The sequence below is a fragment of the Sus scrofa genome, chromosome 13 (assembly GCF_054392235.1).
Source record: "Sus scrofa isolate SSC_HxYL_T2T_F1_AM1 chromosome 13, Sscrofa_HxYL_maternal_Yorkshire_Landrace_v2.0, whole genome shotgun sequence".
NCBI lineage: Eukaryota > Metazoa > Chordata > Mammalia > Artiodactyla > Suidae > Sus > Sus scrofa.
In genome coordinates this window covers 36,947,780-36,963,713 of record NC_139395.1, presented here as the reverse complement: position 1 = coordinate 36,963,713, position 15,934 = coordinate 36,947,780, and the positions used below count along the sequence as shown (strand labels likewise).

At 38.2% G+C, this 15,934-nt stretch overlaps 1 protein-coding gene across 12 annotated transcripts in view; it reads right to left on the bottom strand.

Moving 5' to 3' along the window:
• GOLGA4 (golgin A4) overlaps window positions 1–15,934 on the bottom strand; it is a 121,440-nt gene that overhangs the window by 27,778 nt on the left and 77,728 nt on the right. For all 12 annotated transcript variants that reach the window (XM_084987693.1, XM_005652395.4, XM_084987699.1 and 9 more), the window contains 5 exons: window positions 15,778–15,933; window positions 9,923–14,166; window positions 9,244–9,365; window positions 8,714–8,844; window positions 1,698–1,811 (listed from right to left, as the gene is read on the bottom strand). In XM_084987693.1, the coding sequence (XP_084843819.1) occupies window positions 1,698–1,811; window positions 8,714–8,844; window positions 9,244–9,365; window positions 9,923–14,166; window positions 15,778–15,933 (4,767 nt within the window). The remainder of the gene's footprint in view (window positions 1–1,697; window positions 1,812–8,713; window positions 8,845–9,243; window positions 9,366–9,922; window positions 14,167–15,777; window position 15,934) is intronic.

Genomic DNA, 15,934 nt, shown 5'->3' with positions numbered 1-15,934 from the left:
AAGCCAAGTCTGCACCTACACCACAGCTCATAGCAATGCTGGATCCTTAACCCACTGAGCAAGGCTAGGGATCGAACCTGCATTCTCAGGGATACTAGTCAGATTTGTTACCACTGAGCCACAACGGGGACTCACTCCCTGACTTTTTTTTTAATAACAAGAATATATCCATGTATTATTTGTATAATTTTTAAAAATCAAACATATTAACATCCATTTAAAGCACAGGGTCCCTTTAGCAAAAATTCTAACGGACTGTTTCTGGGAATCCACTCCAAGCAATAATCACAAATTATTTTTCATTGACCTCAACAGTGGTATTACAATTCAAGATACCCTAGAAGCACCTAAAGATGCTCAAGAAGGAAAAGAACAGAAATACATAAAAAATAAAATAGAAAAATATTTTTAGAGTAGAAGTAAAAGGATATTCCTCTCTTTCCTAATGATACAAGGTAAAGGACTCCAAAGACCTTATGAATATTAATTTCATAATGTTTCAATATTCTATGATATCTTGACATGGGTCTAAATGCTACTATGTGCAGCATTAGTACCTATTCTGATACTAAGGAAAATAATATGTTAGAAAGGTAAAATACATGTATTTGTCACATAGAAAGTAGTATTTAATAGCAGCTAGTATATTCAAATTGTGACCAAATGGCAAAACAAATTTAAAAACAAAAAACTAAAAGAACTTAATAGCTATTGAAGAAAGAGAGTCCACCCCGCCTTGCTTGTTGCTAATAACCAAGAGATATGTACCAAGCGGCACAGTGCAGTAAAGCCCTCTATAAAGTTCTCTTTTCCTCATTTTGGAGAAGTCATCCAGGTAACTGGTTGTCTAGAAAATTGCTATCTAGTCACTGACTTGTGTAATGAATCCTCTACAAACTGGAAGATGAAGCCATGAACAGTGCCCACCTTTCCCAAGGCCCTCCCAACAGTGCTACGAAGACCACAATGGGTAAGTGAGAACAGTTTAGAGGAGTACACTGCTGGGCTTCTTGAACTGCGGTCCACATGCCCTGTGGATATGTACTTACTGGGGCACATAGCAGGACAGGAAGCCAGGAATAAAGATGGTCCAGCTTTCATAGTATCAATTTTACTTAAAGAGTGGGATTATTAAAAAGTTTAGATATACAGTACCTGATCTCTTTGAACTCAGTCCAATTTTCCAAAATAATCCCACTGCATCTATATCTGGTCCATTAACCAAGGAGAAAAACAGACATTGTTTTTCTCAAAGGTATATAACTTAAAAAAAAATTTTTTTTAACGTGACTACAAATAAGGATTATTATAGAGTAGAATATAAAATTTAGATGAATTTTTTAGCACAAAATCTAAAATCACCATACTCTCTATAGACTTTTTTTGACTATGCTCAGGGCCATGAGGTTAAGTGAACTCTGCTGTTCTCTCCCTGGGAAAGACTGAGAAGCACTGGTATCACAGAAACATCTGGCTCCGAAGTCTGGCACATTGGGTTCAAATTTCCAACACAACATTTACTGAATTTTATTTAATCTCTTTGAACCTTAGTTTCACTGTCTGTAAGAAAGGCAAAAATCTCCCACTTGAAAGGTTTTTGTTCAGATTAAATGAGGTAAGTATGTATGTCAGCCAGTATGTCAATGAAAAGGACAATGATTTTCAAGGAATGAGTGAGGCCAAGTCCACTTCCTCACTTTGTCACTGCCAGGGTTCTCTTCTTGCTCTAGCTGTTGCTGGTATTTCTTCTGCAGCTCCTCAAGTTGAGCCTGCAGGTCCAATACTTTTGCAGTCATTTCTTCCTCACGAGCCTTTAGAATTAAAAAAAATATGTTAATGAACATATCAGAAAGAATGCAGTAAAGAAGCAACAAGATAGAAAACTACCTCTGCAGGAGAAACAAATACTGAAACATTTTTACAAACACAAATCAATGGTTTTACTATAATTTATTACTATGCTCTAACTACTTTTTCATGCCCCACTTTTAACTCCAAGCCCTTTTAAAAACTGTTCACTATCCCTAGGATTGTTCTTCCCACCGCCAGTCCTCCTGTCCCCTCCACATAAAGCTCATCAAGCTGTTTCTTCTCCCCTAAACTAGGGTTCCCAGGTTTAAACAACACTTATATTACAACATTGTGATTAAAACTATAGCGTAGAATCTGTGTTTCAAGGCTTTGGCCTTTTCTATACTATGATTTGATTTCCAGGAAATATCCAATAATAAAAACTAGTGTTATGCACAGCACTGCTCAACCAGCTAGCAACTTACTTATCACAAGAGGCTGTGGAGGTTTTTCCCAGCCCCTTGGAATGGTTTGTACAAATCAAGATGGTTCTTGTTCTCGTTAGCAAACCTATACATCTCCTACACATCTGCCTGCAAACCATACCAGTTGTTCTTAGGAATTAAGTGTTCAACTAAAATCTATTTTTGAAAAAAAAAAAATTAGTTACTCTCCAATGTACTGGTAATTAATGTAATATATCCATTTGCCCTAAACTTTGCAGAAAACAGACAAGGCTGCACAAGTAATATGTGACTTATTGTTTCAAAAAACCTTCTTATAAAACTTGGCATACAAATCATTCTTTCTTCTGTTTTGAATGCCTTGGTAAAAGGCCACTGGCCATCCTTACATTTTTTTCATTTGTGTTAATAATTGCCACGATTTGCTGTATAAAGCAGTCCATCCCTTTCCTTGCTCTTATAAATCTTGCAATAACCTTTGTGCTAAAAGAATATCTGGCATTGGAATATTGATCGAATTTGAGTAATGAAGACAGGACAACTGTTTGCTGAGTAAGAGACTAAACAGGAAAACAGCCACAAATAGGTATCTGATTTAACAGAAGCTGACTTGCCAGAACCAAGAAACATCATTCTCAAGAACAGGTTCCAAGACACAAAACAAGGAAATGAACCACAAGACACTTTGAAAAAATCACTTGTTAAACTTAGACTAACTGAAAAAGAATGAAACCTTTCTTTCAACATAAGTAAAGCAGGGATCTCCACTAACGAGCCTCCCTCGACGTCTGAACTGAGGCACTTTTTAACCCAGCCTCCATCGCTAAAACACTAACCAGAAATGATTGTAAATACATTACTGCCCACTGTCCTGGTTTACTGTTTTTATTCTATCATCACATATCCTGCGTGGATGTCTGTGTCAATGCGGTTCAGCCTTGTGTGAAAGAACCACATCTACAGTGGTCAGGCCCAGATGCTGATTATGACAATTAGCCAGGTCTGCCGTTTCCTCTGACAGCTGGGGGATACTAATCTAAAGCAAGTCATCTAAGAATGAGAAAAGAACCCTAGATGTGTCATTTCTAACTTAAGAAACAGTTATATAATTTCCTTTGTAAAAGCTTTCTGTCTTCAGGAGGGAGGTGGGGAGGGGGGAACAATACTGCTTGCCCTGAAGTAAAAATGATAAGAAAAACTAGCTTAACTGAGTATTTATGCACATACATGGAAATTATGTTTTAATGTACCCCAAAGCCAAATCACTAAAATAAAGTAAATGTCAAAAAGAAACCAGTTTTACATCTAACATAGCTTTAGGAGCTACTTCCTCCCAGAGAGACTGTTGAAAGGTTGGGACAAAGGCAGGTAGCTCCCTTACTTGTGAGACTCAACTCCTTTCCGATGTCATCACCCGCCTCTTCCCAAATGAATTCTCCCTTGCCCTACCACTGTCACCTCCTCCAAGTTTGCCAAGTGTCTAGTATGTGCCAAGTGTTTGGCTAGGTCCTCAAGACCAGAGATGAACAATAAAATCTGTGCCCACAAGATGCTAACAGTCTAAGAGAGAGGACAGACAATACCAATACATTCCTACATATGTATGTAAGTATGACAAAAACTACATGTTGTAAGTGAAGTAATAAATACAGAGTACCAAAGGAAGAGAGATACAGTTAATTCTATTTTAAGGAGTTTCACACTATGGAAAACAGTATGGAAGTTCCTCAGAAAACTAAATATAGAATTAACATATGATGCAGCAATCTCACTCCTGGGCATATATTGGGACAAAACTATAATTCAAAAAGATACATGCACCCCCATGTTCATAGCAGCACTACTCACAATAGCCAAAGCATGGAAACAACTTAAATGTCCACTGAGAGATGAATGGATTAAGAAGATGTGGTACACATAAACAATAGAACACTACCCAGCCATAAAAAAAAAGAGCAAAGTAGGGAGTTCCCCTGTGGCTCAGCAGGTTATGAACCCTATCAATATCCATGAGGATTCGGGTTCAATCCCCGGCCTCATTCAGTGGGTTACAGTGGTGCAGGTCACAGACGTAGCTCAATCCCATACTGCTGTGGCTGTGGCGTAGGCTGGCAGCTACAGCTCCAATTAGACCCCCAGCCTGGGAACTTCCTTCTGCTTCAGGTACAGGCCTAAAAAGACAAAAGAAGGTGGGGGGAGAACAAAATAATGCCATTTGCAGCAACATGAATGCAACCAGAGATTATCATACCAAGTGAAGTAAGTCAGAAAGAGAAAGACAAATACCATATGATATTATTTATATGTGGAATCTAAAATATGGCACAGATGAACCTATCTACAAAATAGAAACAGACTCCCGGATAGAGAACAAACCTGTGGTTGCCAGGAGGGAGGAGGGATGGAGAGGGATGGAGAGGGATGGAGAGGGATGGAGAGGGATGGAGTGGGATGGAGTGGGATGGAGTGGGTGTTTTGGCTTAGCAGATGCAAACTATTACATGTAGAATGGATAAGCAATGAGGTCCTGCTGTAAAGCACAGAGAACTATACCCAGTCTCTTGGTAAAGACCATGATGGAAGATAACATAAGAAAGGGAATGTATATACATGTCATGACTGGGTCACTTTGCTGTACAGCAGAAATTGGCACAACCTTGTAAATAAACTATACTTTAATAAAAAAAAATTTAAGTTTAGAAAATATTTTAAGGGGTTTTAAAAAACTAAGTAAAAACAATATGATGCAAAAAAGCATATTCAAAAAACTAACTTTGAGGTAGGACAGGGAAAAAATAAGAATATTTCATTTTTTGTTTTGTTTGCATAAGGAAACACAAGAATTTTACATCAGAAACTAATGGTTACCTGTGGAGGGAGAAGGGAACAGGGTGTAGAATACAGAGAATAGCTTGGGTGCAATCTTCATTATAGGCTATTCTCCAAGTAGAATTTTTTTCCTCTTTCCTTCTTATTTTTTCTTAAATGGCCCTACCCATGGCATATGGACGTTCCTAGGCCAAGGATCAAATCCTATGCTGAAGCTGCGGCAACAGTGAATCCTTTAACCCACTGCCCTGGGCCAAGAATTGAACCTGCACTCCCTTGGCGACCCAAGCCATTGCAGTCAGATTCTTAACCCACTGCACCACAATAGTAGCTCCCAAACAGACGTTTTAATATTATTTTGCTCTTTAAACCATGGAATGCATTTGACTCAAAATTTTTTCTAAATACAAGTTAAATTTAAAACTTTGAAAATAAATGCCAAAAGAGAGATGACAATAGCTGCACTAACTCATGTGCTCTTGAGGCATAAGGAAAAGCGCAAGCAAGGGTGAAATACGGGAGAACAAGCTAAAGCTGAGTTTGGCTGGTACACAGACTGACATGAAGCGGGCAGCAATAGGACAAAGGGAAGCCCCTAGGGGTATTCAGGAGAAGTGATACGATACTGCTTTGTTTCAAGATAGAAAATAATTCTGAGAAGAGATGAGCATCTTGGGGGATAAAAAAAACCAAGAGCAAGGAGACCAGATGGGAAATGAACACAGTAGACCAGATGAGATGGCACATGGCAGCCCAGACCAGAGGAGCAGTGGTGGGGTTTAGAAGAGAGGAACATGCTGTATGATTCACTGAAACACTATGGCCTGAAAGTCTTGTCACATGTTGGCTACCTTGCGGGAGACATAAAATTAAAGCAAGAAAGGTGATTTCTCTGGCTATGAAATCATGAAAGATAAGTAGATTTCATGTCCTAAAAGGTGTGTGGATAGGTGGGAGGGGCTGAGAAAGACAGGGGCCTGAAGCAAGGATGACAAAGTTCTCAGCAATGGTAAGAACGTCAGCTAAGACAGTAGAGGCAGGAAAGTGAATATATCTCTGTGCTCCACTTTGCTATTAACAAATCACAGATTATTTTAATGGATGACAAAAATAAACCATTCTACTGCATCATCAAGACAGATCATCAATCTGGTAACAGCTTTTTCAGAGGGAAAAAACACTACTATGTAACACATACAAATTCCATACAAAACACAAATTCTGCAGAGTCCCCACTGTGGCTCAGCAGTAACAAATCTGACTAGTATCCATGAGGATGTGGGTTCGATCCCTGGCCTTGCTCAGTGGGTTAAGGATCTGTCATTGCTGTTAGCTGTGGTGTAGGTCACAGACGTGGCTCAGATCCTGAGCTGCTGTGGCTGTGGTGTATGCTGGCAGCTGCAACTCTGATTCAACCCCCTACCTGGGAACAATCATATTCCACATGTGTGACCCTAAAAAGCAAACAAAACAAAACAACCCCCCTGCAACTCCAATTCTGGAAATTTTTAAGTGGAAGAATGGTAAGAGAATATGTTTCGGAATCAAAGCAAATATGGTGTTTGCTCACAATTGGAAATAGCCCTTTTAGTAATATATGAATTTCTAAAAAAATTCAAGACAAAATACGTACTTGAGGTGTTTAGATGGGCACTGCCTATTTAATCACAAAGTCAGCCCTAGACCTGGCTGTTGAAAGTCTGAGGCCACACTGTCCAACACAGTAGCCACTGGCTACCCTGGAACTGTGGCTATGAGCACCTGAAACGTAACTAATCCAAAGTGAGATAGGCTGCAAGTGTAGACACATACTGAACTGCAAAGAATTAATACATATATAGTTTTTATATTGAGTACATCTGGAAATGATAATGTCCTGGATATAATGGATTAGTTAACATATATTAAAATGAAGTTCATCTGTTTTTCTTTTTTTTAATGTGGATACCAGAAAATTTTAAACTACTGTGGCCTGCATTATACTTCCAATCAGCATTGCTGGTCTAAGGCACAGAAAGGGACCTAGGGAAGACTCCACCCAACTCCCTTGGCCCACCCTCCACTTCCTGCCCACCTGCCCCACTACTCCAAGCCTGAAGCTTAGAGAACCATTCCCTTAATTTTTCTAATAAACAGCAGATTTTGAGGAAGAAACCATACCAGAGGTTAACATTGACCAGTTTCCCTGTTTGCTTATCCCTCACCTAAAGAGGCTTGTTGTGACCTTGGGAAGTCTACCATGTTATTCCCCTCTCCTTCTCCCCCATGCCCCAACATGCAGAGACAAAGAAGCAGTTCATAAAAAGGAGCACAACACCTGTGGCACAGGAAGCTCCTTGACTTAATTACCTATGATATATATAGAATCTGGGCCTGCCCCAAGTTCCTGTCTTAGGGAGAAGCCTTTATAAAATACACAAGCTGAGTCAGCCCTCTATCACTTGCTATGCAGTTTTAGGGAAATCATCTGACTATAATGAACTTACTCTCCTGCTAAAAAAACAAAGAAAGAAAGAAGGATGGATGGATGGATGGATGGATGGAAGGAAGGAAGGAAGGAAGGAAAGAAAAAGGAAGAAAGAAAGGAAAGAAAGAAAAGAAAAGATAAGATGAACCTGAACTAGCTTTGATGTATCTTCCAACCCCAACATTCTGTATGTATTCAAAAAACAAGAGTATTTTTTAAAACTTCCCACATACACACCCTAATGAAGCATAAGAAATTGTGAAATTATTCAAATCTTCTTTCATAATAAAATCTAAAACTCAAAAATTACACAAAGATAACATTTATATGCATGTGTCATAACCTAGAATTTCAGCCCTTTCAACTACATTTAAAATAATTATCGTAAGAATTTGTTCCTGGCTCAGGCTTCTACTGCTGCCATAGTCAGCTGAGGCAGGATTCTGATTTATGCATTCCTAAACATCAAACAGTACTTAGCATATAGTGAAATAAGGCTTGCAGTAACTAAAGGATCTGCAAGCCAACAGAGAATAATTTATATTGTTTTACATTCGAAAATGTTCTGGAGTCCAAATACTCACTAGCACTCATGGCTTATCTTCATATACAAAAATGACAATGTTAATTCACTGTTAGTAAAGTAAATTCACTGAATTTATCTTCCACTACATATGAAAGATTTGGCTGATATATTCCATTTTTTCCATCTTTTTTTCTCCCTTGAGATCAACAAAAACTGTACAATGTGGGTTATGTATGGAATAAAGTTAACTTGCTCTCCTGGAAAGATTTCAGCTAAGCTCATACACACAGGAACTGTCCCTCCCAAGCATGAGCTCTCAATTCTTAGTCTGTGCTTTCGCAATTTAGTCCAGACTTGGGAGAAAGAGAAGAAAATCCACTCTTCCTAACTGTTCCATCAAGTGGACTATATATACCTGGTTAGCAGAAACTGTTCAGAAAACTACAACCCTGGCAGAAGTCAATTAGACTCCTTATAAATCTTCAAACAGTGGAGAAAAACTAATTTGAATACTATTGAGCTCCTTCCCCAAAAATCCCTCTACACTAAGAAAACCAGAAATCTGAAGCCCAGTCTTCTTTAGCACTATCATGAAACCTATTACAGCTAAATTTCAAGAGAGAGAAAATAAGGTACATCAAGGATTTCTTCATATCTTTTGGCTGTTCTTTTTAGATCATCTTCTTTCTCTGCGATTCTCTTATATAACTGATTTGTCTCTTCTTGATGGCTTTCCAAAAGTTCAGCCTCCACTTCCTGAGCTTTATCTAATAAATAAAAAATGGACATATAAAAGGAAACACATTAGGTAAGAATTAGCTACATCCCATTTTCTGTAAGAATTCCTGTTCCAAATTAAATTTGACTAAAATCAACTGATCAAATCGATCAAGTGTACACTTCTCCTGAAGCAGAAGTGTCTTCATTAGGTAATTAGTTAGCTAATGCTTTCAGGTTCTTCCATCTGCTCGACCCCTCTGTAAAAGCAAGGCCACTTTCAGGTGGCACAGGTTCCCACAAGACAACTTTCTTGGGCAAGAATCCTTTTTTCCTCCAGTTTATAATTACTTAAAACACTTAGCACAGTATGAGAAGAATAAGCTTAAATGATAAATAGTCTCTGCTGATTCTGATTTGCTTTTTATTGAATTTAAAAGTTTACCTACCGATGGTCTCTTTTATGGTCATTTCCAGCTCCTGTTCCTTTTGTGCCAGCTGTGTATGAAACTCCCTCATCAGCTGTTTTAATGTGGAATTGTGCTTCAACTCAAGATCTTCCTGCTCCTGTCTGAGTAACAAAAATGTAGAGCTAATTGTTGTCACACAAAAAACAAGCTGTAAAGAATAACCTGGTCTTCACAATCAGTGTATATCGTATGTTCTCACCGGGCATCAAACGTTTCTAAGGGGTGCGTGTACAAGTGCATGTTTGTGTGTGCGTGCGTGTCTGTCTCCAGGCACAGAAAACCTATGAAAGGACAAGTAAACTCCAGGGAATGGTCCTGAGGATATGAGAATTTTTATTTTCCACTTAAAAATTTTCACCATACATATCTATATATAATGAGGCTAATAGCAAAAACAACAAAACAAAAAGAAAATAATTACTGGGCTATCTATGTACCTAATAACCATGATCTCATATGTAAGAAAAGGTTTTTGTCCCCTTAAATGGACATGGAATAACTCTGCCTCTTGCCTTACTCTATTTATTTCTCTACAGTATTTATTAGCCTTATGTTTAATACTTCAGATGGATGAAACACAACTGTATTAGGCACAAAAAAAGAGGGACTTCATTAAGGAGGGATTGCCTTAAAAATACTCATACTGAAAAAAACTTACTTGATTTTCTCTTCCATTTCTTGTTCATATTCTTTCTTTATTATATCCAGTTCTTGCTGGTGCTCCTTCCGCAACATTCGAAGATCTTTCTGCAGTTTAACAACCTCCTGGCTCAGCTTCTGCTTTTCCTGCTCAGCCCCTGCTAATTTAAACTCCAGGTCATTGTGCTCAGTCTTCACATTACCAAGCACTCCGGATTGGACTACATGTGATTTGGCCTTTTCTTCACTGCTTTCTTCCAAAACTTCTGTGGGTTTATTTTTTCCATCCATCTGTTGTTGTAAAGCCTGTAATTTTTCAAATTGTGAGGTCAACTCTTCGATTTCAACTCTGTGTTCTTCCCTCTCTCTCAATAAGCAGGAATCTAGCTCTTTTATCTTTTGCTCCAAGATCTGACAGGTCAAGTCCTTCTCAGGGAAGGTTCTCTGGACATCATCAACCCCATATTCCAAGTTCTGCTTTGCCCCTCTGTTATTTTTACCTCCCTCTTCTACCACATGCTGAGATACTAATAAGGAATATTTCTTGTTTTTTTCTTCAAGTTCTTCTTGAAGACAATTTATCATAACTTGATCCTCATGTTGCTTTGCTTCAGAGTGTTCTATCTTTTTTAAGAGCTCCTGGTATTTGCACTGCATTTCAGAATGAGAAGAAACTGTCTCTTCTTTTTCCTGCTCAAGCTTCTGCAACAGCTTTTCCTTTTCAATTAAATTTCTTTGTAAAACACTGATTTTTTCCTCACACATCTTCTGCATGCAGACTTGGGAATCTGTTTCTGCTTTCTCAGTACATGCTGCCACGTTTTCTGCTGATCTGGGTACAAGTGATGTTTCTGATTGTGGTGAACTTCCCGCCGACTTAAGCTTTTCTTCCAAGATGTGAATTTCTCTCTCTCTTTCTTGCAATTTTGTGTTTAGCTCACTCAACTGGCTCTCTCTATCTTTTCTATACTGCTGTTCTTTCTCTTCCATTTGAGATAACAGCTGCTTCTTGATGGCAGCAATTTTTTGTTCAGCTTTTTTCTTCAGTTCTGCTAATTTTGCAGCACTTTCTGACTCAAGTCTATCTTCCAAAGCCTTTAACTCCTCTGCTTTGCTTTTCACACTTGAATTCACTTGTTCCAATTCTTTCTTCATAGATTCAAGTTCAGATTTCATGGCAGATGCTTGATTTTCAAGTATTAAGACTTTTTCTTCATCCTCTTTAACCTTGTTGTCCTTTTCTTCTACTAACTCTTGAATGTGTTCAAGTTTCTGCATCATTTCTTTCTGTTCTGTATCCTTCTGTTGATTACAATTTTTAAGAACTTCATTTAAGAACTCAATTTCACTTGTTTTCTGAGTAACACGCTCCTCTAATTCCACAACTCTTGCTGTTTGAGTTTTTAACTCAGTCTCTAAATGACATTCCTTTTTCGCCATCTCGTTCTTCTTATCTTCCATTTCACCCTTTAAATATTCAAACTTTTTATTTTGCTGATCAAGGTCTTCCCTCAATAAAGTTATCTGCTCATCCTTTTCACTGGTTTCCTTTGCTTTTAAGTCAAGCTGCATCTGCAGTTCTTTATTAGTATTCTGATACTGTGTAAATCTTGACTGCGCTTTCTTCTTCCATTCTGAGAATTTGCTGGACAAATGATCTACCTGTTCAAGAGCAGAAGTTTTCTCTTTACTCAGAGTTTCAACTTTCAAAGATAAATCTTGCACCTGATCTAGCAATTCCCGTCGTGCCTCATCATACTGCTTACTTAGTGATGAAATGGCTGCTTCTTTTTCAGGTAGGCTGACACTATTCTGAAGTTGAGCATTCAAATCAGTTAGTTGTTTACTAAGGTTGCTGATCTCAGCTTTTTTTTCTTTAAGCTCTTCTTTCATCAATGTAACAGCATTGATGTTTTCAGATAACTCCTTCTTCAACTGTGTGATACAAGACTCCTTTTCAGAGGCGGCCTGTTGCTGATTGCCTCCTTCCTTCTGTAAGGCTTCTTTTTCTGTTACAAGACCTTCAATATCAGCCTTCATGCTCTTAATCTGGCTTTCTTTTTCTTCCAACTGATGTGTAGCGTGTTGAAAAGAACTGTTTAGTGTGTTTTGCTCTTCTGTTAGCTGTCTTAGCTGTATTTCTAATTCAGAAACTTTGCAAGTTTTACTCAATAGTGCCTCTTTGACTTTAGTTGTGTGGTGCTGACAATGGGAGATTCTAGAGAGAATGGCATTAATTTTACTGCTACTAATGTTGATGAGCTCTTTTGTTTTAGCTTGCAATAAGGCTTCAGTTTTCTTAGAATAAATGTCCAGCTGAACTGCTAGCTCCTCAGACAGTTTCTTAAACTCCAAGCTTCTGTCTTCAAGGCTTTTCTTACTTCTGTCATGTAAAGCTTTCAAACTCTGGAATTCCTCGTCTGTGGTTTTTAGCTTCTCCGTCAACTCAGAAATCTTAAGCTTCTCTTTTTCTGCCAGGGTCTTCAGTTCAACTACATGCTCTTGAAGAAAAGTATTTTCCTTCAGTGAGTGATTCAAGTCAACCTCCAGCTTTTCAAGTTTGGCTTTCAGGTTAGTTTCATTTTGTGAGAGAGAATCCATGTGAGTAGCCTTCTGGTCTAACTGCTCCTGTAATTCCTTTAACACTGTGTCCCGCTTCACACCTTCTTCCCTCAGCCATGCCATTTCCTTGCTCATCTCTTCTTTTTCACACCCAAACACAAGGATCTTTTGCTTCAGTTCTGCTATCTCTTGTTCTCTTTCCTGTAACTGGATTTCATGTTTTTCCTGAAGTTCCTCAGCTTGCTGATTAAGTTTCCTTTCCCAGACTGATATGACATCATTGAGTTCTCGCCTATGTACCTCAGTAAGACTTTCTATTTGCTCCTTTTGGTTTGTTTCCAGTCTTGACACTGCATCATTGATTCCAGCTGAGTTAGCCTGCGCCATTTCCAAAATTTTGGCATTGAACTGTTTTTCTTTCTGACTAAGCTCCAGAGCAGTATTTTCAAGCTCTTTTTTAAGTTTGGCTTCCTGATCCAACAGTTTCTTCTTTAATGTTTCTTGCATCTCCTTTGCTTTCTGCTTAACTTTTTCCATCTTTTTTTCTTGGTTTCTAAATTTGGTTTCATACTCTTCTTGCAAGACATGGACACTGTCCTCCTTGGCTGATAATTTCTGTTGGAGTATTTCAATTTCTTTGCTCTGTCCTTCTCTCATTTGTAAAATTATGTTCTCCTTTTCCAGTAAGAGTTGCTTTGTCTGTTCCTGCTCTACATTATTATCTTTAAGTTGGGACTCATAGCGCTGTGTTAAAGATTTCACTCTTTCTTCCATTTCACTATTCTGTTTTTCAAGTTGTTGCATTAGGTCCTGCACCTGGATCTTGTGAGTATCTAACTCAGTACAAATATCTTTCTTTCGAGTTTCAACTTCATCTACCTGTTTGGTAAGAAGAATTCGTTCTGTTTCTGAATCCAACAATTTCTGCTGCAACTGGGCCAACTGCTCCTCATATGCCTTGGCCTGCTCGTGTGTGCTGCTCTGGAATGACTGAAAAAGCTCCAGCTTGGCAGATGCCTGCTGGAGCTCCCCTTCAGACCTTTTAACATCTGCCTCTAAATTTTCCACCTGAGCCTGATGCTCTTTCAAATGCTTGTCCTTTTCCTTCAGAAGAAGCCCAAGTTGATTAATTTCATCTTTTAATGCCTTCTCAGTTCTCTGGATAGACATCTCTTGTTCTTTAATGATACTGTCAACTTGTTGCTGATGATCATTTTTCTGTTCATCCAGCTTGGCCTCTAGTTCCTGCTTCACTCTATCTGCCTGATCCTTAAGTACAGAAAGTTCCTCTTGCAGCTTGTCACGAGATTTTAATACTTCTGACAGTTCAGAAGATAATGATTCCAGTTCTGTTTGCTTCACATCAAGCTTTTCTAAAGTCTTTTCATTCATCTCTTGAATGTGGGCCTGAAAGAGAATCTCTTTGTCTTTCAACAATGTTTCTTTTTCCTGCTCAAACTTTTCTCTAAGTTTTTCCATTTCAGTCTCATGCTCTTGCTTTAAGACTTGGAGTTTTTCAGTCCAAAGGCTATCTTGCTGATGCTGCAGGTTTTCCAATTCTGTCTTGTGTTTTTCAACCATGATTGTAATTTCTTTATTGTGCTTATTTTTTTCAGCTTCCAAATTAATAGCTAACTCTTCTGATTGATTTTTATTTTCCTGCAAGCTTTTGTCCAAAGAACTTTCTAATTCAAGAATTCTCTGTTAATGAAAACAGATGTATTTTTATTAAGGTACATATTCTTTATCAGCAATGATATATATGAAATGATGTCTATACCTACTTCAAGATTAAAATTTAGATAAACTCTACATATCATACCAAACACTAGAAAGGAAAGAGAATATGTGCTCAATTCCTAAAGGAACGATGTAATAAAGAAAAGATTCTATTTTTTTACACAACTCACGATTCCAGATTCTTTCCAACTACCTGGGTAACTATTTCAACTATCTATATTTTCAAAATCCTCGGAATAAATACTGAAAAATAAATAAATCATAAAGTAGATAATAATAACTGTTGGTAGAAAGATGGGTATTTTTTTCTGTTTTTTAAAAGGCCTATAATAGTATTCTTTTTTTGGAAAAAAAGCAACGTATCTGGCTTTTACCCAGAAAATTAGATTTTTTCCAAAAGGAGGAATTCATACAATTTTACCAATGTAATTTACAAAAAGTAATAGTAAAATTATTATCTCATGAAAATATCAATCTTGACTGAAAGAAAAAGAGCTAAGTAAGAAAGAGCAAAGGAAATTCAGAGCTGGAAAGGTCTTAAGAAATTACCAAATTCAGGAGTTCCTGTCGTGGCACAGTGGTTAATGAATCCGACTAGGAACCATGAGGTTGTGGGTTTGATCCCTGGCCTTGCTCAGTGGGTTGGGGATCCAGCATTGCCGTGAGCTGTGGTGTAGGTCACAGACGCAGCTCAGATCCCACTTTGCTGTGGCCATGGCGTAGGCCAGCAGCAACAGCTCCAATTAGACCCCTAGCCTGGGAACCTCCATATGCTGTGGAAGCGGTCCTAGAAAAGTAAAAAAAAAAAAAAAATTACCAACTTCAATCTATTCATGTGACAGGTATGGAAATTCAGGCCTTCTGAGGACCCAATCCCCTCTACTATGCTGCCTTACATAAATGTTGGAAATGGGAAAATAAAACATAGTTTAGAAATATGGAGAGAAGTGTGACTGTTTCACTGTCTAAATCAGAGCAAAAAGGCTAAAAAGTCTAATAACATCAGTCATTTTATTCAAAATAATTCAAACATTTCATATGCCGTTAAGGGGAAGGCCAGAGGGCCTTAAAATTGTGCACACTGAGACATGTGCTCATTATGGGGCCATTTTTTAAAATGGGAAAACTGGGGAAAGTTAAATGTAAAAACAGAGCAATGAGGTGACTAAACTGTGATATAAATGGAGAATGAATTATGCTCAGACATGGCATGAGATGAAGCTGAACAGGCCAGAAAGTGTTAGGGCAAGTGCAGTCTACAAAGTGAGGACACTTCCTAAAAATGAAAGGTGAGCAGCAGTGGAGCAAAGACGATGCACAGCCTTGAGTACAGAGAATCAGAGAGGGTGGCTGACAGAAATAATAGCAAATGAAAGGCAGAGTCAGAAGCACTGTGCAGTCAACACCAAAACCACTCCCATGAAAAGCTCTTACTATCTGAAAATGGAGTGCACATATATGTAAATCTAAATCAGAAACTTCTCTACAACTTTATACTAACAGAAACATAACAATAGTTTTTGTACACAAGTAATTCCACAGCTCTAGAACCTGACTAGTTTTTAAACTCACAGTTCTGTAAGTCTCTGCTTCTTGTTGAAGGTCCCGAAGTTTATTTTCACTCTCCGTGAGGATGGCTTTCTTCTGCAATTCTAACTCTTCCAGGGCCAGAGATTCTTGCTGTTCTTTTTCTTGAGTGATCTTCAAATATTCTGACTGACTTTTTTCC